Here is a 23,799-nt window from a genome sequence, read left to right on the forward strand (position 1 = left end):
TCAAGTGTGCCCTCTCAGGCCTCATGCCTGGATTGATCCACATTTCCTATAGGGGGTTGAATAGTGTCCCCCAAAAGGGTATGTGCAAGTCCTAATCCACAGGACCCACGAATGTGACCTTATCTGGGAAAAGAGTCTTTGCAAATGTAAATTCGAACAGTAAACATGAACTCATACTGGATTATCCCAGTGGACCCTAAATCCAATAACAAGCAAGACAGAGACGGGAAGAAGGCCCAGATCCAGAGGAGAAGTCCTGTGAGGACAGAGGCGGAGACTGGAGTTACACATCCACGAGCCAAGGACCTCCTGGAGCCACCAGAAGCTGGAGAAGGCGAGGAGGGATTCTTCCCCTCAAGTCCCCAGAGGGAGCAGAGGCCTGCTGACACCTTGATTTCAGAAATTCTAGCCTTCAGATGTAAGAGAGAGTAGACTTCCATCATTTTAAGTCACCAAATTAGTGGTCATTTGTTACAGCAGCCCTAGGAAACTATTATGTACCTTAATGTGCGACCCATTTCCTTCAGAAAGAATGGAAGTATCCCAAGCGGCAAAGGGACGGCCCCCTGTGGCGCTGTCACAGTGCCCTTCCTGCCATGGTGCTGCCCCAGAGCCTGAAGAGGCTCCAAACTCTTAGGGACGAAGGCCCGTCTGGGCACACTGCCTGCCTTGTGCTCCTACAAGGACAACATGCCTCTACCGCACGTGGTGGTTGCAATAGCATATCTCGCATGTATAGAAGATTTGGAAGATTCTTTCGAAATACTTTTCCATTTTTTCTCAAATGGTCCTGAGTGCTCAATGAGGCCATTATGTAACATGGCGAACTTGACAAAGAGCACTTAAATGGTTCACCCGAGAATGAGAACCAAGGTTTTCCAACTTGGGCCAGGGCTCCTTCTACACTCCCTCTGGGCAACAGCCCGCACCTGGGACAGCGAGGAGGCTGTGAGGTGTTGGGAAGTCTGCAGCCATGTTGAAAACTGAAAGTATCCCAGGCTCCTTCATTTTGATTGTGCGTCCTGAGCCCCTCAGAAAATCGAAGAAGAAGATGAGGTGCTTCTCAAATTTCGCTGTGCCTATGAATCCCCTGGGGCATCTGGTTAAAATGCAGTTTCTGACCCTGGAGGTCTGGGGCGGGACTTGAGATTCTGCATTTCTTAGCAGCGCTCAGGTGACAACTGTGCTGCTGGTTTGTGAACCACACTTTTGGAGTGGCAGTGAGGTGTCGCTGCTGGCTAACTTCTGCACACTTTCAGCAGTAGTTGACCATGCTTGCCCTCTGCAATCCACTAGTAAGAACTGTGGCTCTGGATTTCTCATTTCAGGAGAGACTGGTGACAGTCAAGTTGGCAGTGCTTAGAGAAAAGTTTTATTGTGGATCAATAAGCATAAAAATATTCATACCTTTTGGCCCAATAATTCCACTTTGGGTGTTAATTCTGAATAAATAACCCAAAAGATGGAAAAACCTATGTGAACAGCTGTGTTCTACAGCATTATGTATACTAAAGAAATGTGAAATCTCTACTACAAAGGACATGATTACATTAATCATAATAAATTCACTCATGATAATATTGTGGACATATGGGTATCTTCTCTCCCACCTCAAAAGCCACGTGTAAGTAAAGGAATAAAAATGATATGAATGACACGGTCAACAAATTAATGGTTTAACAGTTTCAACAAAGTTCTCCAACATTGAGAGTCTATGGAATTAGGGCATAACCATGGGCCCTTGTCTCTGCTGTATTTTTTTAAATTGGGTGGTGAGTACAAGGGTGATGTCCTTACAATTCTTATGCCTTTCTGTATTCCTGAAATATTTCAAAATTTAATTAAAAAAAAAAGACAAGATGGTTGGGGGCAGAATGAAGAACATTATAACCTACATGTTAAGAGTGTCAGTATTGTAACAAAGTGAGCCAGATTGCCCAAAAATTTGGTCGTGGCTCTTGAAGGTACCAGAGACCATGGAGAGCAAGAATAAAGCATGGGGCCAACTCAGAGTAATGGGTAAAGTCTGTCTCTGGATCTTTGGATCCCTAGATACCCGCCCCACTAGGAAACTATCTCTCCCCGGTTTCTACCACCATAGAAGATGGGCAGTTTATTCTCCAGAGAAATTGAGTCACATCAGTTCAGAATTCGGGCACCTCACATCATAAACGGCCAGGTAAAAACAGCGAATTAATGGAAGATCTACATACTGAACCGTGGGACCCTCCATCCCGTCTCTGCCTGGCTCTCAGCCCTCCAGGAGCTAGTTGTATATGCCCACGGACAAGAGACTAGGAAACTACAACCTGTCGGCCAAGTCTACTCCACCCTATTTGTTTTTGCAAATAAGTTTTATTGGAACCCAGTCACACACATTCATTCATGAATTATCTATGACTGCTTTTTGCTGCAACAGAAGAGCCAAGTAGTTGCAGCAGATAGCATCTGGCCTGTAAACCCTGAAATATTTGCCGAGTCTTGCAGAAAATGTTTACTTACCCTTGCTCTAGAGAAAAATCATGTCCCTTGAGGAAAGTCCCCAAATCCCTCATTTGGAGCTCTAGTGAAAATCTGGTGAGCTATCCCTGACCTGACAACGAAGCCCTGTCCACATACACACTGAGTCTCCAAGCAGGTTTTAGTATTTTACTCTTAGGCACAAGTGGATGTCCAGAGATTTTCCAGACACTCAAGGGAAACCCCAATGTGATGGAGTGTGATGCAAACAAGAGCAAAAGGGACTTGGAGGAACCAAAACCTGTTTAAAAAAAAATAGAAATATGGAATTAATATCCTCAGAAATATTAATTTCAGGGGCACCTGGGTGGTTCAGCCTGTTGAGTGTCCAACTCTTGATTTCAACTCAGGTCATGATCTCAGGGTCGTGGGATTGAGCCCCACCTTGGGCTCTGTCCTCAATAAGGAGTTTGCTTGAGATTCTCTCTCCCTCTCCCTCTGCCCCTCCCCTTCCCCTTGCACTCTCTGTCTCCAAAATAAATAAATAAATAAATCTTTTTTTAAAAAGAAGAAATATAATATCAGATGTCAGAAGATATTTCATCCATGCATCAAGAACTAGATCCTATGATAAGCAAGAGTGAGCGCTGGAAACTTAAAGTGATAGCCCAAATTTAAAAGAAAAGAAAGAAAAATAACAAGATGGAAAGGACTGTCAAGTAAAAAGACAAAAAGATGAAAAATGGCAGGGCAAATTTAAGAAAATTAGATTACCAGTCCAGAATGTCCAACGTTCAACTAGAAAGAATTATAGCAAGAGAACACCAAGGAAACCAAGGCTATGAAATGAGCAAAGAAATAATACTTCTGGGAATTTTTTTTTTAATCTCTCGCACCTTATACCCAGCACAGTAAATAGAAACAACCAGCAAGGGCCAGGGTGAAATCTCAGGGCACTGCAACAATAAAGAGAAGGCTCTGTTTCCAGAGAGGAAAGACACTAAGGAAAAGAACAAGAATCAAACTGGATCCAGACTTCTCAGCAGTAACTGGATGCTAAAAAGCACAGCAGAACATTGCCCTCAGAACTCTGAAGGAAGATGATTTTTTTAACCTGGGGTTCTGTGTCCAGCACTGTCAGCCAAGTATAAAGATAAAATAACAGCATGTTTAGATCTGCAAGGACTTGAAATAGTTAACCTTTATGCTTCCTTTCTTAGGAAACTACTCAAGGAGTATTTCAACACAACCAGGGAGTAAAACCAGTAAACAGACTCAAAGTCCAGAAAAGCCAGGGCTCCACACGGAAGGGAAGGACGTCCCATAGCGGTGATTTTACATCAAGCGTGTAGAGCCAAAAGTCCAGACTGGAGCGAGAGGACTCAAGACTTTGAGGAGAGGGTCTCTGGGAGACAGGGAGACAGAACTGACCAACGATTATGTAATGTGTTTAAGGTGTGGAAAAATTATTGCTAGATGCTTTACAGATTTGTTAGAACAAAGAGGCTAGTGTGCTACTAGCGCAGCAGAAAACAATTTGAAATCAACTTGTATCTAGTTTAGTAATGCGGACAATAATACTGATTTAACAAAAATTTTTATATGTCTCTTAGGAGGATCGTGGGGGGTGGGGAGAGTTGGGGACCGGTGAAGGGAAAGTTAAATCCTCATCTAAAATTGATAATCAACAACTAAAAAAGCAAAATTTAGAAATACACAGGTAAGTGCTAAAGGAAGCAGAAAGGTAGAAAGTATAAGTCTGTGAAAAGAGATAGGAGGAAAAAAATCCCTATTTTTTTTTCTAAAATTGCTCTTTTTGTGTGTGTGAAATCATTTAGTACTATTTTATTGTTTTAAAAAGATTATGTGGCCGTTTAAATTATAACTGGAAGAACTAAGTTGCTCTGTGGAATAATGCTTATAATACATTACCTCCTTTTGTTCAATCAGGATTTTAGTCTTTGTAATAAGGAAGTCTCCCAGCTGGGAACACTTGGCTGGCCGCCTGGTGTGACCCAGATGCCCTGAGACCCGTAGTCTCTGTGAGAGTGATACACAAGCAGGTTTGGACCTGTGTATCAGTCAGGCTAGCGCAGCCAGGGAGGGATGCACCAGGGTCCAGGGAAAGAGTCAAGTGCGGAAAAGATGTAAAACGCCTACGTACACTATGACTGCATCATGCAAAGATGATACATTCAGCATGAGAAGGGAACAAGGACAAATGGAAACAGTTCGATTTGTCAGAAGTAGGAGTAAAGGTGTTTCCCTTTAACTTAGAATTACACAAAGATAGTTACAATGTTTGTGTAAAAGAGAATACGGTTTTTTACAGGAAATCAGTGGCCTTCTTTGCTTCCCTCCTGCAGCTTAATTGCTTACACGGAACAGTACGTGGAGTATGATCCTTTGATCATGCCGGCTGAGCCGTCCAACCCCTGGATCAGCGACGATATCACTTTATGGGACATAGAGATGAGGTAAAAAAGAAAAAAAATGTTGTAATGTTTGAGAAGGAAAGAGAGGTGGGGAAAAAATCATGAGATAGTGATATTATATTATTTCCTATCTTGATTTGACTATTTTTATGGCTAGAACAGAAACCCCTCATGTTACCTCCTAACTAAGTTCTGCTCACACATGGTCTACCTCACCATAGCTTTGGTTCGTACATGGATCCTTAGTGGCTTCCTCTGACCTCTTGATATCATGACAATAGGGACAGTCCTTCACATTTCCTAGTTCTTTTTTTTTTTAAGATTTTATTTATTTATTTTGGGGGGCGGTGCAGAAGCAGAGGGAGAGAATCAGACATTTTGCTGACTGCAGAGCCTGACAGATGCGGGGCTCGATCCCACGACCCTGAGATCAGGACCCCAGCCGAAACTAAGAGTCGTACGCTCAGCCGACCACCACCCAGGCACCCCCACACCTCCTAGTTCTGACTAGGAACAGACAGAATCTGTTGGCCAATTTGTTTGTGTGTAACAGTGTAGACTTGGCACCGGCCACGTGGTAAGTGTCTTGTCTCGAGTCCCCACGACAGGTAAACCGTGTTCTCGTCATTGAACAGATGAAGAAACTGAGGCACAGAGGAGTTCATGAACTTGTGCGAGGTCACACGGTGAGTGGGTAGCAGAGTTAGGGTCAGAACCCAGACAGCAGGCTCCCGAGCTGTGGTTCTCATCAATCTGTTGGTGGGGAGTAACTGCCATTGGCTCTTTGCCTGTGAGGGAAGGTAATGCGTTCACTTATCAGCCGAGGAGCCAAAGCCCAGAGGGACGTGGGCCAGAGTCACAGTCACAGAGGGAAGCCCACAGATACAGCTGATGTGGTGTGTCTTGGCACCGTCGGCCCCGTGGCTAGAAGACTTTTTATTTCATTTTTCATTTCTTTATATCTCCCTCGTTCGCTTTCACTCTTGCTCTTTTTCTGCTTTCTTTTCTGGAAATGAAGAAAACCTTATAAAAACTAATAAAAGTCTGGAGCGCCTGGGTGGCTCAGTCAGTTAAGGTCTGCCTTTGGCTCAGGTCATGATCCCAGGGTCCTGGGATCGAGCCTCAGGAGTCAGGAGCAGGGAGCCTGCTTCTCCCTCTTCCTCTGCCCCTCTCCCCCACTTGTACTCTTGCATGCTCTCTCTCTCTCCCCCCTCAAATAAATAAATTGAATCTTTAAAAAAGATTAAAAATCTTTGTAAAAAAGTAATGAAAGTCTTTTATTACTTTTATATTTTGCTTATTATAAAAAGTTCAAACTATTCAGATGTGCGTAACAAAGAAAAGTCTCTCTCCCTCCCATCCAATCTCACTTTCCAGAAAGGATCTTTGTTTATAGTCAAATGCCGTGGTCCCCACCCTGAGCCGGGGCACCCTGGGCCGCTGCAGGGGAGTCACAGTGTCACCCCAGGATATTCCGTATCTTTGAGGGAAGCACCACGACATCTGACGTGTGACCAATACTGCATAAAGTACGAGCTTAACGTACTTCCCCGCGTTCAGCGTTTCACCTTATATTCGTTTCTTTGCAAATCTGGGTTTTCAGGGCAGTTGCTATGATAAAAGGCAGTATTGTGCAAAAATCAAAATGGAATGGAAAATGAGTATGTTGGGGTCCAGTCTGATTCCAAAGTTTGGGAAGATGTGGAGTGCTCGGCAGGCACACACTGTGGCTATTTGGGAATGCAGTAAACATTGTTTTTTCTTTCAATTTATATGTACTTTATAGCTACTAAGTTTTTAGGGCATAGATATATAGTAAGTCCTTTGGACCTGACTATTTAAAAAACAAAGCTGTTACGTGGTTTCTTTGGCCCAGGGGCACCGTGAAAAAGTTACTGAGACACTAAGGGTGCCATGAACTCAGGAAGTTTGGGAACCTTTGATTTTTATGTATATACAGTATCATATTCTTTTGCCTAAATGGTTTCATTATATATACATTGTCCCATAATTTATTAATTAACATATCATGGGAATCTTTCTCTGTAAACACCTATAAATCCACCTTATCTTTTTCAATAACTACATAGTGTCCCCTTGCATGAGGGTAGTATGATGTATTTAACCAGTCCCCAGCTCGTCAATATTAAAGTTATATCCTTTTTTTTTTTTTGCTAGTGTAAACAACGATGCAAAAAACATCCTTATACACAAGTCCAATTATCACTTTAGGATAAACTTCCAGGAGTGGAATTGCAAGGACTGGCATGTTTATTCTGATTTTAGTTCATATGGCCGGATTCCTCTTAAGCAAAATAATGTATTTTTTTCATGCCCACAAATTAAAAGTGTCCATTTCCCCACATTCCTCACCAATTCAAGCATTATCCTCAAGTGTTACCAACCTTTGTCATCTTTGCATGTGTGGTAAGTTAAAATTAAAAATCTCATGTTTTTCACTTTGTTAAAAGACTTGAGAATCTTTTCTCACGGTTGGTATTCACTGTTCTCTTGTGACTGTCACTGTTTTGTGTTCTTCACACACTTTGCTAGTGGCATGTTTTGCTTTGGACATTGGGATATAAGACAGTTACATTTGCTTGGATTATATGTTTTATCTTTTTCCTGATATTTCATGTTTTCCAGATCTCGTTCTTTTTGTTTCTTTTCCTCTTTCCTGATTTTTGCTTTATTAATCAAGTTTTGTTTTAGCTTTCCTTACTCTAGTTTCTATTCTAGTCATATTTACTATTAAATGTTTTAATTTTTAATTAATGTCATCAATTCATACAGATAATAATAAAGTATGTAAAATAAAAAATAGAAATTTCCCTTTGCCTCCTCCAAATCCCGTTTTTCTTGATAGGTATGTTAACCTGATATATTTTAAACCAGCATGTTGGGACTTACACTTCTCCGTCAACATTAAAAGAAAAATTGTTTGTAGATGAATATCTTCTTTCTAATAGTCCTGACGTGCCCTACATCATCCCTTCTAATCTGATCCAAGAATTTAAATCTTTCGTTAGCTCAAGGTATTTTCTCTCTCTCTCTCTCTTTTTTTTTAAGATTTTTTATTTATTTATTCGACAGAGATAGAGACAGCCAGCGAGAGAGGGAACACAAGCAGGGGGAGTGGGAGAGGAAGAAGCAGGCTCATAGCAGAGGAGCCTGACGTGGGGCTCGATCCCACAACGCCAGGATCACGCCCTGAGCCGAAGGCAGACGCTTAACCTCTGTACCACCCAGGCGCCCCTCTCTCTCTCTTTTTTTAACCACTAATACTCTTTTCTGTTTTATCCTCTCTTTTCAGGAAATCCTTTTGTAGAAACTCTGGGCCTCTGGGATGGAGCAGCCATATCTCTTTATTTTTTCTCTTTTATAATTCCCATCTCTTAGTCTTTTTATTCCATATTCAAGGATAGAATTCCTTGAATTACTCTTCAGAGCCTCTGGCTTGGTGTTCAGTAATGTCCATTCTGTGATTTTATACTTTATGAGTTTGTCTTTTCCTACCGAGTTTTGGGAGGGCTGGTTGACAATTATGCTTTTCATTTCTGAGAATTCTTCATATTTCTTGGACTCCTTTTTCTTAGTAGCCTGCTCTGTTCTTTTGTTATTTATCCTCTTAATCCCCCTGAGGGTGTGATACAGTTTTTGTTTTGTTTTGTTTTGTTTTGTCTTCATACTTCCCCTCTATTTCTGACATAGTCTGTTTCATTGGCGGTCATTTATCACAGAATCTATCACTGTGACTAATCACCATCCAGAGCAGATCAGTCCATCTTTTCATATACACAGCAATTTGAGGGACTGTTGGTTTTCATAAGTGAAGCTCTTGGCTATGAACTCCGGCCATATATTAGAGCCCCCTAGAGAGTTTATTAAAAAACAAACAACAACAACAAAAACAATCCCCAGTCCCCTCCCTAGGTTAATTAAATCAGAATTTCTGGCAGTGGGATATTGGTTTGTCTGTTTGTCTGTTTTTCATCTGTCCAGGTGATTCTAAAGGGCAGCCCTGATCCAGACAGACTAGACTGTAGCTGGTGAGGGCTCGCTCAGTAATGGTGGGGGTCCGTGATTCTCAAAGCACAGGGTATATCAGAATCACCTGGGATGCTCATTAAGAAGAGAGATGCCCCAGGGTGGTTCTGGATGTCTGTATTTTTAGCAAGTGTTCTAGGTGATTCCGAAGCAGAGCAGTATGAGAAGTCCTTGTGTGGTTCTCAGACTCCCCACCATCCACCCCAACGCAAGCTCTACTCTGAGCAGTCCACGTGGCTGTAGGGCCTCACCTGAGAGTGTTATGGGGAGCCATAGGTCAGTCAGCAGGGTTCCCCTCTGGGTCCTGGCCATGTGATCCAAGAGCAGACTGAAAGACTGGATCCCCTCTCAGACAGGAAGAGCCCTAGTACTGCGGGGTCCAAGGACTTTGCAAAAGCAGGAAGGTCAAGTATGTGATTTTTCAAATGTCTGTTGCTGGGTCGTGCACTAGGTACCCCCTTCTCAAGACCTTTGAGTCTCAGTAAAGTCTTCCACCCCTCAAACACTTCATGGGAAGGAGAATTGGGGGAAGATGGGTAGAGGCTTGTGGGAGGCTTGTGAAAGAGTGGAGGCAGCAGGTAAGAAAGCAGGACTCCCCTAATCTCCCCTAAGAAAGCAGGACTAACATGTTAGTCAGAGGTGCGCTTTGCTTTCTTCTGGGCCTGGGCAAAGGGCTCCAAGCGGACTCATGACGATGTCCAGCATGGGGCCTCACACACCATGTCTGCATTCTACAGAGCTCATCATACTGTCTCTGCCACGTGAAGGCTTCAGCCAGCCAGGTGGAAGACAGCAGCAGGACTTAACGGGATAACTGGCCAGATGATGCAGGATACAGCATAAATAATAGAAAATTGTGCTTTCATTCCTTCTCCTTCCCAGATAAACTATGAGATCTAGAAATCCAAGGATGAGAAAGCATCCGTTCAGAGAGTAATAAAAGGCTACCCTTTTAAGGATGGGCAAACTACAGCTCAAGTCTATCTGATGAAAATTCTGAGAAATACAGTTTTAAAAACAAGAGTGATAGCCAGGTCTCACCATGGAGGAAAAATCAGCCAAAAGTTGCCAGGTTGCAGGTGGAGAGAACTCTGTAGTCTAAATACCACCAGGAGAGTATCTCAGGGAGGTCTCTGGGAAGTATTCCTGATTGTGCCACTAACCAGATAGTGGATCTAACAAAAACGTGGCATTGCCAGAATTGTGGTTCATAATTTGCTCTGATTTAGGTTTAGCTTTCTTTCTCCACTGGATATCAGGTGCAAGAGCCAAGGAATCTGGTTTATCCTATTTGGCCCTACGTATCCACTACCAGCCAGTCTGACCTGCTAAGAGGCAGGAACTGTCCCCAGACTGCCTGTGCCCAGCAAGTCTGATAGAACTATTAGTCCAGCATATTAGTCAAGCTCCTTCCCTGTGGCGGTCAATCTCCAAATATGGCCCCACCTGTGACTAACCTCTTTGTACGCACGGGCTACTTCTTACATCAGGAGAGGACACCTCCCTACCTTTTCGCCTGGGCTGGCCGAGGCACCTAATTTGACCAATAGAGTGTGGCAAAGCTACCATTCTGAGAACAGGTCATAAAGCAGCTCTATGTCTTCAACCTCAGTCATTTAAAAACATTTGCTCCTGAGCTATTCCTTCTTGGAACCCACTGACCATGCTGTGAGAATCCCAGGCCATTGATGTGGCCATGTCATCAACAGTCCCAGCTGAACTCCTGGCAAACAACCAGTATCAAGTGCCATGTGAGGAGCCATCTTGGGTGTGCAACCCAGTTGAGCTTTCTGATGATCCCACCCCCAGCTTCTAGCTACAACTATTTGAGACCCCACATGAGAACCACCCAGCTGAGTCCAATCAACCCAGGGGACAGTGAGAGAGGATAATAAATAACCATTTTAAACCAGAGTTTGGGGATGATTTGTTACAGAGCAATACATACCTGGGCCACATCCCATTGGAGGAGTAAGGACCCTCAGGCTGTTCTTGGGGCATCAAATAAAATTGCCATTGTTCCTTCAATAGCCTTGACCCTAAAAAGGGCATCATTGGATATTTCCTGTTTAAGAAATTGTCCCTTGGTTCATAATTTTTCTAAAGACTGAAAAGTCTTTTCAAGATGAATTACGTCTTTCTCCAAATCCTAGTTTGGACATCAAATGAGGGAAATGTAATGGAAGACAAGGTCATGGGAAAAAAAGAAAAGGCTTTAGAGACAGGCACACCCAGGTACCAATTCCAGACTGCCTTTTATCAACCCTGTGGCTTTGGGCAATCTGACCTGTCTTGAGCTCTGGACATCTGAATACAAATCGCTGGCTTCTATTGAGATTCAAAAGGACTGCTGTAAGAAAAGCTCCTTGCACCATGCCTAGCACAACATTGGCCCTGAAGAAATGAATGTTTCATAGATGGTTGCTTCCTCTGAATCTGGCTTTCTTATTCCCAATGTGGGAGATTTCTACCATGCTTTTAGGTTGGGAGATCAGGTGGAATGGAAGCTGGACTCCCTTGGAGAGCCACCTGTCTTTGCTTTGTGTTAGTTGGGGCTGCCCAGTGGCACATAGGAATTTGGTAAGAATCAGTGGACACAGAAGACAAATTAGAGTAAAGAAAAGGCATCCAGCTAGCAATTAGAAAATCCTGTCAAGATAAGGACATATCACCCACATCACTATACACATTTTCTTATTGATTTCCTCTTAGTGTTGAACACTTGCTGTGTGATAACGCTAAGGTGAATACAAAGGTGCATGAGACATGGTCTCTGCCTTCAAAGAGCTCAAAAGATAGCTGGAGAGACAGTGACATACCTTTGAAAGGCTAAATGATGGTGCAAACTGTAAGCAAATATACGTCATAAGGAAGCATTTCTATGCAATGGTTGGAAACAAAGGGGCTGTGAGTTCCATGAATTATGTGTTTCAGTTAGGCCAAGGGAAATTTATTGTACCAGTCACCTGGTGATGAATTTCCAGAGATGTTTTAATTTTTGGAATTATTTTATAACCACACAGACCAGTCAGTGGTTGCAGCATGTTCAAATCTGATCTTGAACCTTAAAGAGAATGAGGCTTGAAATTACCAAGTGATGCAGGAAACACACGTCTAGAGAAATTGTGTTCAAGGAGCCTTTCATAGAATAGATTCCAATGGCCAAGTGTACTAGGGAAAAAGGAACAATGTGGAGCATCCACGTGCAGAAATAGGATTGTGAATAATGAATAGTTGAGGGACTCAGATGTACTAGGTTGAATAGTGTCACCCAAAAATTCATGTCCTTCCCAGAACCTATGAATATGATTTTCTTTGGAAATAAGACTGTTTCAGATACAGTCGGTTAAGATGAGGTCAAACTGGAGTAGGCAGGCTCCTAACCCAATATGACTGGTATCTTTACAGAAAGAGACAACAGACACACGCACACGCAGAGTGCACGCGAGTTGAAGATAGACACACAGGGAGAACAGCATGTGAAGATGGAGGCAGAGACTGTTATGATGTATTGTAGGCCAAGAAGTATTGCTGACATCAGAAACTAAGAGAAAGGCATGAACCAATTTCTCCTCTAGAGATTTCAGAGAGAGCATGGCCCTGCCAACACCCTGATTTTTGATTTCTAGCCTCCCAAATTATGAGATTAATTTCTGCTATTTTAAGCCACCTAGTTGGTTGGCACTTTATTATGGCCACCCTAAGAAACTGCTGCATCTGGGGTCCTGTCTCTCCAGAAGCACCTCATTTCTGCTGAAGGCCAAACTTGCAGCTTTCTGGATGTCCTGATCTCTGTCCTACACCTCTGATTCTGCAGCTAACATGATATCCCAAGCTTTCTGGCCTGCCCCCAAAATGAGCTTTCTCCCACCCATGACACCACCAAGTAAGCTGGGAGGATGAGTGTGGACCCACCACTTGAGGAGCAGAAAGCGGTGGCGCTGGTGGTGAGCGTGCATCCATGAGACAGTCCCGACAAAAATGGAGCAACTGCCCACTCCTGGCTCACAGAGCACAGCTTTTAATCAGGGTGCACCTGCCACCAGCACCATCCGTGCAGAGCCCTTCCAGCTTGGCTGGCAAAGAACAAGTGGTGAGCCCATTCCAGGCCACAGCATGACTGTCAGAAAGAGACAGTATCCTGCCATTCTCTGGGATTTTCATTTGCTGCTATCCTTAACCCCAGGGGGACTTCTCCATACACAACACTTTCCGTCCCCTGGAAAGCTATCAAGTGTGATGGGTGCTGTGGCTTGAGTTTGAGAGAATCCAGGATCTGTCTTTCTGCCTTGTTCTAAAAGGCCCAGCCTGGAACTTTGGAAGAGATCTTTCCCAGAAGTCCCCAGGTTTGACCTGATGGGCTTGGTCTTCCACGGTGACCCTGCTGGGCTAAGCCTGGAGATGCAGAGTTGTGCACAAGATTCTCCTGAGCCCCAAGCACATGATCTCAGAACCAGAAGATCCTGCCTCACAGTGCAGAAATAGAAGGGTTGGGTTTGAATCACTTAAATCCAGAGCTATGTCTTCCAACAGAGCAGACAGAGCTACATGGGGCCGCTTCCGTGTCAACCTTAATGATTAAAAATGAAATAAAATTTAAAATTCAGCTCCTCAGTCACACTAGCCATAGTTCAAGTGCTCAAGAGCCATGTGGGTCTAGGGGCGCCTGGGTGGCACAGTGGTTAAGCCTCTGCCTTCGGCTCAGGGCGTGATCCCGGCATTCTGGGATCGAGCCCCACATCAGGCTCCTCCGCTATGAGCCTGCTTCTTCCTCTCCCACTCCCCCTGCTTGTGTTCCCTTTCTTGCTGGCTGTCTCTATCTCTGTCGAATAAATAAATAAAATCTTTAAAAAAAAAAAAAGAGCCACGTGGGTCTAGTGACTTCCATAGAGAGGGAGCAGATACAGAATACTCTTATCATAGCAGAAACTTCTATTGGGCAGCACTCGGCTGGAGCTATTTGTTTTTCCAAACCTTCGAACACATACATCCTCTTCCCCCTTCTCACTAAGTGTAATTTTCTAAGATAAATATTGAGAATATATCAACGCCATGATTTTATTCACTGAATGCCTGGTAGAGATCATAAGAAATACATGTCAGTTTTTTAAAAGAGGGAAAATAAGTATTGCCAGACCAATGCCCCTCAAAGTTTAATGAGCATTTAACTTACCCAGGGATCTCGCTGGGCTTTGGATTCTGATTCCCCATGTCTGAGGTGGAGCCTAAGAATCCCCCTCTGGGCCCCAGACCACTCGTTGCATATGGCGGGAATGGCGTGTGGCTTGTGACCTAGGACCCTGTTGCTACTTGAGGGGTCAGGGGAAAACACACAAGTGAACTGCAAATGGAAAGACAGAGCTGAAGGGACTAGTCTCATCTTCCCACAGCCAAAGAATAAGACCAACCCCTGCTGAGGTCTGAGGAGGGTCACGTGGGTGTGGGACAGCACAGCCGGACTAAGAGCTGTACTCTGGAGCCACATTTGTCTGGACTTGCCTTGTATCCATCACTTCCTAGTGTATCTCTGGGAAAATGATCACAAGGCCTCAGTTTCCCTATCTGTAAAATGAGGCCAATGCTCCTACATTTTTTTACAGAACTGTTGTGAAGACCTAGTGAGTTAGCTGAGTTAAGATGCTCAGAAACAATGCCCGGAACGTCGGAAACGCTGACCAGGTTGTCGTTCAATGAACACAACATTGTGCCTCTAGGCAAGCGGTAGGACTCATCCTGGATGAGCCGATGCATTTCTGACCACTCGTACGTCATTTGGATCTGGATAAGACGAGAGGTGGTAGAGTCGAGAGTTGGGCTCTAACGGACAGACAGGGTCCAGGGAAGCCAAAGGAATGGGGTTGTTTCATTTCCTGTAGACGGCAGCCACTTGGTGGGTCTCCTGGCGACCCTCACCTAAACGTGGCCCCTTTGCATTGCCTTCTCTAAAGAGATGTTTTCCTGTTGCCTGGTGTTGTGCCAAGTCTGCCTCTGGAGTTGTGCGGGTTTTATACAATCTATCACTTAATTTGAGACATTGCCCTTCGGCGTCTGGCAGCAAACAGATTTGAATTGGTGGAGGGAATAGGACACAGGTTTTTGCCCGGCATTGATCATTTTTTAAATCTTTGTTCTCCCCAAAAGCAAAGAGCCCAGCCAGCAGCGAGTCAAGAGATGGGGCTTCTCTTTCGACGAGGTATTAAAGGACCAGGTGGGGCGGGACCAGTTCCGGAGATTTCTGGAGTCCGAGTTCAGCTCTGAAAACCTCAGGTAACTCTCTCGAAGGCTGCAGCCGTGGGGAGCGTGTATGGGGGAAGATTTGCATATCCAGTCTCCCTTCCTGCCTCCCTTTGTCAACTCCATGTGATGGTGCGGACTCACATCCCCGGTCTTCTGGCTAAGGGGGAAGCGGAGAAGGACAAACTTGCTGGGCAGCTCCCACATCCCCGTGTCAGCCCTTCCCCAGACCAGCATTTCTATTCTGTAAAAGTCCAGATGACATTTTGTTCAAGTTGTTGGAAACAGGTCTCCCGTGATAAGTAAATGATCAAATGGTTCTGATGACTGAGCGTTAACTAAAACCAGAGAGCCATGGAGCTGCAGAGTGGAAAGGCAGCTCAGAGACCCTCTCCTTCAAAACTTCTCAGTCGGGGGTCCTGAATACTTGACAAGCTAACCAGAAAAAAAGAGGGATCCCTGAGCTCATTTCAGAATTTCAAAAAGCCGAAGTATATACGGTTCAATACCTGGAGACATATCTGTAAAAGCTAATTAAAACATGCTTTTCCTTTGGCGGGGGATTCTATCAACTCCGTGTAACGGTTGCTCTGGTCACCTGCTACCAGTGAGAACACCTGATCATTGATGCTGGTCTCCAGCTAATCAAGATGAGGGGAAAGGTATTGATGCATTAATAATTACTGTTCGGTAAAAGGAAAAAAACAAAACTTTCAAAACATGAGGTCCGCTGAGAGAGGGAGGAAAGGGAGAGGATCCAGAAGGAAAGGGAGAGGATTCAGAAGGAAAGGATCCGTTGTCGTGAAAAGTTGGGGAACTTGTGGTTTATTCAGGTTTCCGTTGTATTAGAATCAACACAAGACCTATGGGCCTGAGCCCCCTTAGTGATCTGAGAAAACTGGCGGCTTCACAGATGGAAAGCTTGCCACCAGGTTCTTTTTTTTGCATGCTAGATTAATTCCCATCTTCCAATGGTACTTTTTTCAGAAAGGGTGGTTTCTTCATTTTTCAAATGTTTTTTAACTTTAAAAAGTCGGAGCAGGTACTGTGGGTGAAGGACTGTCCTCTCCGATGTTAATGTGCAAAGGCCATGTTATTTATTTGGCAGTAGAGACCATATCGGTCCCATACATCAATCAAGCTCTATTTATCACACACCTATGCTGTATCAAACCCCCAAGAGTCTGCTGAGGGATGCAGAAAAGTCAAGATGCATGATCTTTGCCTACAGTGATCTTGTAGGCCCTTGAGGAAAAAACACAAGCAACTATTAAATCATTAAGAATATAAATGAGTATAAACTCTAAGAACGGAAATGCTTTTAAAAGGGAGGGATGAATGTAAGCCAGAGGAGGCAAAGCATAAGCTGGACTTTGAAGAACACACGGGATACCCATAGAGAAGCAAGAAGGAGGGAGAGTATTCTAAGCGAGAAGGCCCTGTGAGCGAAGGTGTGGCTGTGGGGCTCTCCCTCATCCCCCAGCGCCAGGAGGACGCACAGATGCACGTTCACGATATGTATCGATGCCTTTCTAGGCAACCACATGTCTACTGTACAACAGATAAGGTTGCATGTCTGACGCCAGGTCAGGACACAAGAGTTCTTTCCTTATGCGGAGGCATGGAGAGCTTCACTTCAGTTCCTAGGCAAGCATTTGTAACAGAAGGCTTGACGTCTAGAAGTCTTCATGAGGATGGTGTTCAGACCAGCCTCACGGGCTGTGCATGGAGCAGGTGGGTCCTGGTCAGGAAGCCATGCCCTCTGCGGCCAGCGTAATGCGCTTAGAGAGCCTCTCTGTGCACTGGCTCAGCCCCAGGACCCAGCCGGAGCTCAGTCTCTGTGAGCCGCCCCTGGGGAGTCATTCCCATTTCTCCTTCTCGTCTCTGTCCCCTGCAGGACCCCAAAATAAAGTGGTATAGACACCTCCTTTACCTGTCTCTCAGCCCATGCATGGCCTTACGACCCTCTGCCACCTGCACCATTACAATGACTTGGAAAACCAACCTCAGGGTCCTAGTCACCTGGAGGGTCCTTTGGAGCGGAAGCGTCTGCTGGCTCAGCACCTCCGTGCCCAGTCTGAGCACAGCCAGAGCCGCACATCGGTTCCAACTAGTGCAAGGAAAATGCATCGCATTGAAGGCTCCGAGGGCAGGGAGAGTTGTGTCCCCGGCAGGTGCTCAGCTCCTCGTCCTGCCATTACTTCCTGTGCCTCCGCAGCTCCTTCCTCCTGTGGCAGGAAGCTACACTCAGTCTGGGGTGAAGGGCGGGGGACTTGTGAGTGTGCCAGTGACTAATCGACACCCCCAGCATGAATGCATAAATCCACACTTAAAGAGGGACCCCTCTGATCCATGACAGGAGAGAGGATAAAGAAAATTGAGCAGCTGCAGGTAAAAAGTATAGCCCAAGAGCTTATAAAATCCTCTCTGGAGGCCCAAGCTCCACTTTTATGATATTCAGCATAATTGGATATATGGGGGAAAGTTCGGTTTGAAATCACACAACTACTTAGGACTTTTCAGGTGGTTCCTCCCCTCCCCTTTGCACTCACTCCTCCAACCACAGAGAGTGGCTTAGCGGCCACCCTGACCCAGGGCCCAAGGACTCAGCTGTGCAGGGCAGCCGTGGGCGCCCCAGAGATGCGCCTCCACCACAGTCCCTGTGAATGGTGCCCCTGGAACTGTAGACTGTGGCATAACCCAGGGATCCTGCCAGTCTGTTGCGTTGTCCACGCTGGGGATCATCTCTTCTCCCCAGGACTGATCAACAGCCCAGGCAACCGGCATCAGGGGATGGGAGAAAAAAGAGACCGACCAGAACTCAACTGGATCCATTGCAAAGGGTACCTCCATTTCCGGACGCCCTCGCACCTCTCTGGCAAAAGGAGTACTTAGATGGTAACATTTTTGTATGGCCCTGGTGACGTAGCCGAGCGGTTGAATCTGTACCAGAGCTTTAGAGGGTTGCACAGAGGAGCTCCAAAGAGACATAGAAATCACTCTCACAACAGCAAAGTGTCACCCTGGATCCTTTAAGGAAAGATGTCTGTGATAATACGACGTGAGTTGAAGTCCCCCTTTCACGGTGAGGTGAGACGAGGGAGGGGCGGTGTCTTCTGGGCCCGGAGGGGGCGTGGCCAGTGCATTTTGCTACAGCCCACACAGCGTGAGAACGTGCACTCTCTGTGGCACCCTGCGCTGAGCCCAGGCCTCCATTCAGATGGACTGGGCCCCTGAGACAGCTGTTTGCTGGGGGCCTGTAAAGTGCGCACGGGCTGTCATCCATAAGGCGAGAAGCAGGGACGTCGAGTGCATTATCTGACTTGGTCCTCCTTTCTCTGTGCATTTTCCCAGAATGGTGATGGGAGTCCCTTGTCCACCTTTGTCCCCTCCCCATCACCCCTCTACCCATCTTGGACTCTCCCTGGCTCGATATCCCCTGCTGCCCGGCAGGGCACGAGTTAACATCAAAACCCACAGCCAAGAGTGTTGCCCGTACATTTTTTATGAGCTGTAACGTCTCCTGAGAGAACGTGGTTGTTCTTCTAACCTGCAGATTGATTATCCCGGTTCCACACAGTGTCAGCTGAAGGGAGAAGCAATTAAAGAGAGCACGGGGGAGTTGCCAGGTTTGCCTGGAGAGCTCCTGGCATCGAGAGTTGCCCCCAGTCCTGGGAGGACCTGGAAGGTTCACGAGGCCCAGCAGGACTCACCACTAACCAAACACATGATTAATCGGCACAGAGGTGGCTCATGTGTGGCACTTCAGCCAGTGCCTGGGGGGGGGGGGGCGTAACTCAGCAGCCGCGGGGCTGGTGCTGGTGGCCGCTGGAGGCCCCGGAGGATTTCTGCCCAACCGGAGACCCAGTCAGGTTGCATCCGTCCTTTCTGAGTCTCTGTTGACCAGCAGAGGGCACAGAAAGCCTTCCTTTAGCATCGAGTTTTCCTTTTTCTCTGGGAATGAACTAAAAGCTAGATTTTTCTAAGCCATGAAAATCCTAGTTTATGAAAAAAATAGGGAAACTAAGAACTGAGGGGCTGCCCAGAACCCCTGGCAAGAGGGAGAGGGACAACGGCTGCGTGGTTTTCCTGCTTCCAGCCAGCCTCCAGGAGAAAAATCCCACTCCCCGTCAGCACCACAGTCCTGGGGACAGAGAAGGCCACCTGGGGCAGCCCCGGGACTGCCCCCCGGGGTCCCACCACCAAGGGCCCTGGGACATTGGAGCCCCCCGCCCCGGGGGGCCTGCCCGCCTGGGGCCAGTGCCTGCCTGCATTCCTGAGCCCTCGCCACGCATCACATGCCTGCACACGGGCTGCCTCCCCACACTCTGACGACTGCAGCGAAGCAGGACAGATGGTCTTCCTGATACCAGCAAGTCCTCATGGCCTGCCAGTCATGACAGCCCTTCTGCTGCAAGCCATGGAGGCTCTGTGCAGGATGGGCGGATTTGACGGCCTCTGCTGGCATCTTCCCCCCAGCCGGCATCCTCAAGGAGGAGCCGTACCTGCAGGCTTTTGATAAGGCAGAAACTGTCCAAGCCTCGCCGGGCCTCACCTCTGCCCTGGGTGTGTGGCCGGGAGCTCCGCGGCCCTGGCAAGGGGAGTGTGGCCGGGCCACCGTGGCCCCGGGGGGCTCTGGGCTCCGCGCTCCCGCCTCAGGCCTGTGGGCTCACAGATGGCAAACGCAAACCGGGGCCTGTTCTGAATTTCAAATTGACACAAAGGTTCTTTGAAGCCGGTGATGGTAAACACATATGGGATGTCAGGATGCTGTTGTGACAGCGGTTTTGCTGTCACCTGAGAAGGATAAGGCAGGTCACCTCCAATGCAGACAGAAGGCTGAGAGGGTCGCTGTGAAGGCAGGGAGGAAAGACGGCTGTCTCAGGAATGTCATCTCCTCCTCATCTTCTAACAGGCCTGTGGTTTCTTCTTGTACTTTTATTTTTAAAAATTCTTGGTTTGTGACAAAGGGAACCTTTTGATTTTTATGTAGAAGTTTGTTACATTTGATTCTGAACTCTCCATTTACATCCACTCAAGACCTTCTCTGTACCCTGCTGAGCAATGTGCATTACTGGGGCTCCCAATCATTCCACCAAGGGACTCTGCAGCCTCAGAAACCACAGGAGCCAGCAGAACTCCAGGGCTGCTGGGTCCTCAGGGCCCTCCCGGAGCTTGAGAGCTCCTTCTCGGAGCAGCCTGGGACAAGGGACAGAAAGTGATTCCCCACATGACATTGATTGAGGGAGCAGGAAATTGCCCAGAAACCATCCCTGTGTTTGAGAAACTGCAGGGTCTGGAAGGCCTGGGATGGATGCCGGCCCAGAGAAACTCCGTCCAGCCAGGAGACTCAGTCCAGAGGCAACTCCCTGAGGGAGGACCCTTCTCCCGTCAGCCCTAGCAAGTGGCTGCAGAAGACTCACTGACTCAGTCTTTGCTGAGTTGCCCACTAGCACTCCTTCCAGTCCTTTGAAAAAACCACACCAGCTTCCTTCTTTAGAGCTGGGTTTCCTAAATCTCACCTGCCCGTCAAACCCTGCCATCCCAACAAAGAAAGCCTACAGGCACTGTCATCGCTAGATGACCATTCTCATCTTTTCGTTCCAGCCACCTCCTTCATTCCACAGCAGGCCTTGAGGGTGGGACGGAGAGATCTAAGGACCCTGAGGCACAGGGTTGGGAGATGGAAGAGCCCCACTCCCCAGCTGAATCTCAGGGGCCCCCTGAACAACCATGAAAGCTCACAGTTCCTTTCGAGCTCTCCCTCCACCCCTTTGCACTTTGCTCAGAGAACCCTTGCTATACCCTCCCCAGTAGCAGAGGACAGACCAGACCTGCGGAAGCAAGAAAGCAGGCTGGTGTTGAGGGGCAGGTGATGACAGATGGCAGCAGCAAGAGCCACTGGCAGCTTCTGCCCAGCCACCCGAGGAGAAATCCCGGCACTAAACCTGTGGCCGTCAACTTGACCCCTCCACGGCTCCCACCCACGGGACCGAAAGCATTTCCGTTACACCTGGATGGGAGCTTCTTCAGACCCATGTCACATATCCCACCACCCATTTCATACCCATTTTACAGATGAGGAAAGAGATGCCCAAAAAGGCACCATTCCAAGACAGCAGCATAGTCAAGATGAGGATAGAACTGTGTTTCCTGATCTTGTCAAGTGATGTCATTAAATCTCCTTCCCTGCCTCTCGCTCTTCAGGACCATCAAGGGAACCATGAGGATTTTCTTTAAAGAGAGTACTAGAATCCCAGATGGCAAAGCATGGGAAGCGTTGGAGTCCAGAAGCCCCTGCGCGCACACCTCTCTCCCTTGTAGAAATGAAGCTGTAGTACCGCAGTTGTCCACTGAGTGGCGCCTTTGGGCCACGCACTTGGCTCCAAAGACAATTCTAAGAACAGCAACAGAAAAACATGCTTAACCTTTCAAAAAAAAAAAAAGGAAAAGAGAAAAGGAAAAACAAGTACATCTTACTTTGGGTGCAATTCGATGACAGATTGAATGCACTTTCCACTGTGTAGTAGTCCAGCTTCTCTTGTTCCTGCCCTTTCATTGACTTGAGTATGTGTGAAACCTATGGCTGCTGCGGGAACCACATAGCCTGGGGCCTGTCCTCATGTCTCATTGATGGGGACACTGGCCTGTCTTGTTCACGAGGCACGAAGTGTGCTACTCAGATCTGGGTCCTGCTGCAAGCCCTCCCCAGGGCTGCCTCACGACCAGGGAGCTGTTGTCCAAGCTTAGCCCTGTTTGCGCTGCTCTCAGCAGAAAAGAGCTCACACCCAGCTCTGCCAGCAGCCACTGCCATGCTGATGCTGAGGAATTCGTAAAAGGCACATGTGGAAGTGAACAAGAGGTTTTCCTCTCCAGCGCTCCCTGGAGAATCTTTTGGCCTAGAGGTTCCCCATGTGTGCTCCTTCAGCTTTGCTCCTCCTCAGTCCATCTTCATGCCAATAGTCATTTATTGAGCACCTACTACATGCTAAGCAGCATGCTGGACACTGACCTAGCAAACTGGCTGCTTTTCCATCTGCAACATGAATGGCTGGGTCCTTCCAGCTCAGATATTCTCTACGATCCCGAGACTCTACCGCCTCTGTGATTTCCTTAATTTTAATGCTGCAAACTGATCCGACCAGATAGGACAGAGGAATTCATATTGTCTGTGTCAGGGCACCTGTAGAGAGCACTAGCTCTCAACCGGGTGGGGGGGGTGGTTAACCTCCTAGGGGACATTTGGTAATATCTGGAAATGTTTTTGGTTGTCACAACTTGGGGAGGGGTCGCCAACTGGCATCCGGTGGGTAGAGGCCAAGGTTACGGCTCTACATCCTACAGTGCACAGGGCAGCCCCCAACAGAGAATTGTTGAGCCCCAAATGGAGATGGTGCTAAGGTTGAGAAACCTCGATGTAAAGGGAAAGAAACCCCTTTTTGGTAACCAGAAGCACAAGGATTTCCCTAACGGGCACTTCCTTTCGGTTCTCCGCAATAGTGGAGCACGCTATGAATTTCCAGCAGTCCCTACCACCTTTGCCACGTAGGTAGTGGCAGCAGGGAAGGCTGGGGGAATGCGGCAGAATGAGTTTCATGGGATGTCTGTTCTGGAACCACATCCAGCAGAGTCCAGAGGCTGAGCCCCCTGGAACTGACTTTCTTCATGCCTTCCACTTCAGGTTTTGGTTGGCTGTCCAAAACCTCAAGAAACAGCCCCTCCAGGATGTGGCCAAGAGGGTAGAAGAAATCTGGCAAGAGTTTCTGGCTCCGGGGGCCCCAAGTGCAATCAACCTGGATTCTCACAGCTACGAGATAACCAGTCAAAATGTCAAAGATGGAGGGAGATACACGTTCGAAGATGCCCAGGTTTGCTTATCTACTTGAGCCGTTCTTACCTACTCAAAAGATGTTCGCTTGTCCACCCCACCACACCTCATGCTTTCATACAGGTCCAAGGCCTTGTGTGTAGCTAGAATTTCAGGTGTTACCACTTGTAAGGCCATGAGGGGAAACCATTCCAGGTAGGTGCATAGTGAAAGTCTTCCTAGGATTGTCTTCCTAGATTAGTTACATTGTTACAGAGAGATAGACATTTAGTGATATGTGTTACCTTTTCCAGGAGAATTTCAAAGTGTTTTACAAAATCTGAAGTCCTGTAATCAGTCAGTAGTAGAATCCGGAAACCATAACACCATGTCGGCAAAGTGGGTACAGCGAGCAGGCAGAGCTGTGACTCAAGCCCACATCTCACCGTGAAGCCCACGCTTGTAACCACCCCCTACACTGTTTCCATAGTGATCTCCAATTCTGCAGTTACTGTTCGGGGAGCACCTCTATATCCCAGGCCCTGGGCTCTGTGATGAGATACCACCAAGAGGGACAGAGCCCCTGCCCTCAAGGAGGTGACGGGCTAGTTGGGGAGAGAGACAAGAACATGGGCAATGTTACCAGTGAGAGAACTAGGGTGAGTCCCAGGTTTAAGGTTTAAGGAGGCCCGCGGGAGGGACTCTTAAGCCTGTATGGCACAATTGGGCACAGATGCCGGAGAAGCTAGCAAAAGAAACAGAAGCCACGGAAGCCGCTCTAAACAGCACGCTTTACCTTGAGGGCTGCGAGGTACC

The 23,799-nt window shown here is 46.9% G+C and overlaps 1 protein-coding gene across 21 annotated transcripts in view; it reads left to right on the plus strand.

Annotated features, from left to right (window-relative positions):
* RGS6 (regulator of G protein signaling 6) overlaps positions 1-23,799 on the plus strand; it is a 650,515-nt gene that overhangs the window by 550,264 nt on the left and 76,452 nt on the right. For all 21 annotated transcript variants that reach the window (XM_019800705.2, XM_019800711.2, XM_019800720.2 and 18 more), the window contains 3 exons: positions 4,827-4,937; positions 15,084-15,209; positions 22,858-23,044. In XM_019800705.2, the coding sequence (XP_019656264.1) occupies positions 4,827-4,937; positions 15,084-15,209; positions 22,858-23,044 (424 nt within the window). The remainder of the gene's footprint in view (positions 1-4,826; positions 4,938-15,083; positions 15,210-22,857; positions 23,045-23,799) is intronic.

The sequence above is a fragment of the Ailuropoda melanoleuca genome, chromosome 14, assembly GCF_002007445.2.
Source record: "Ailuropoda melanoleuca isolate Jingjing chromosome 14, ASM200744v2, whole genome shotgun sequence".
Taxonomy (NCBI): Eukaryota; Metazoa; Chordata; class Mammalia; order Carnivora; family Ursidae; genus Ailuropoda; species Ailuropoda melanoleuca.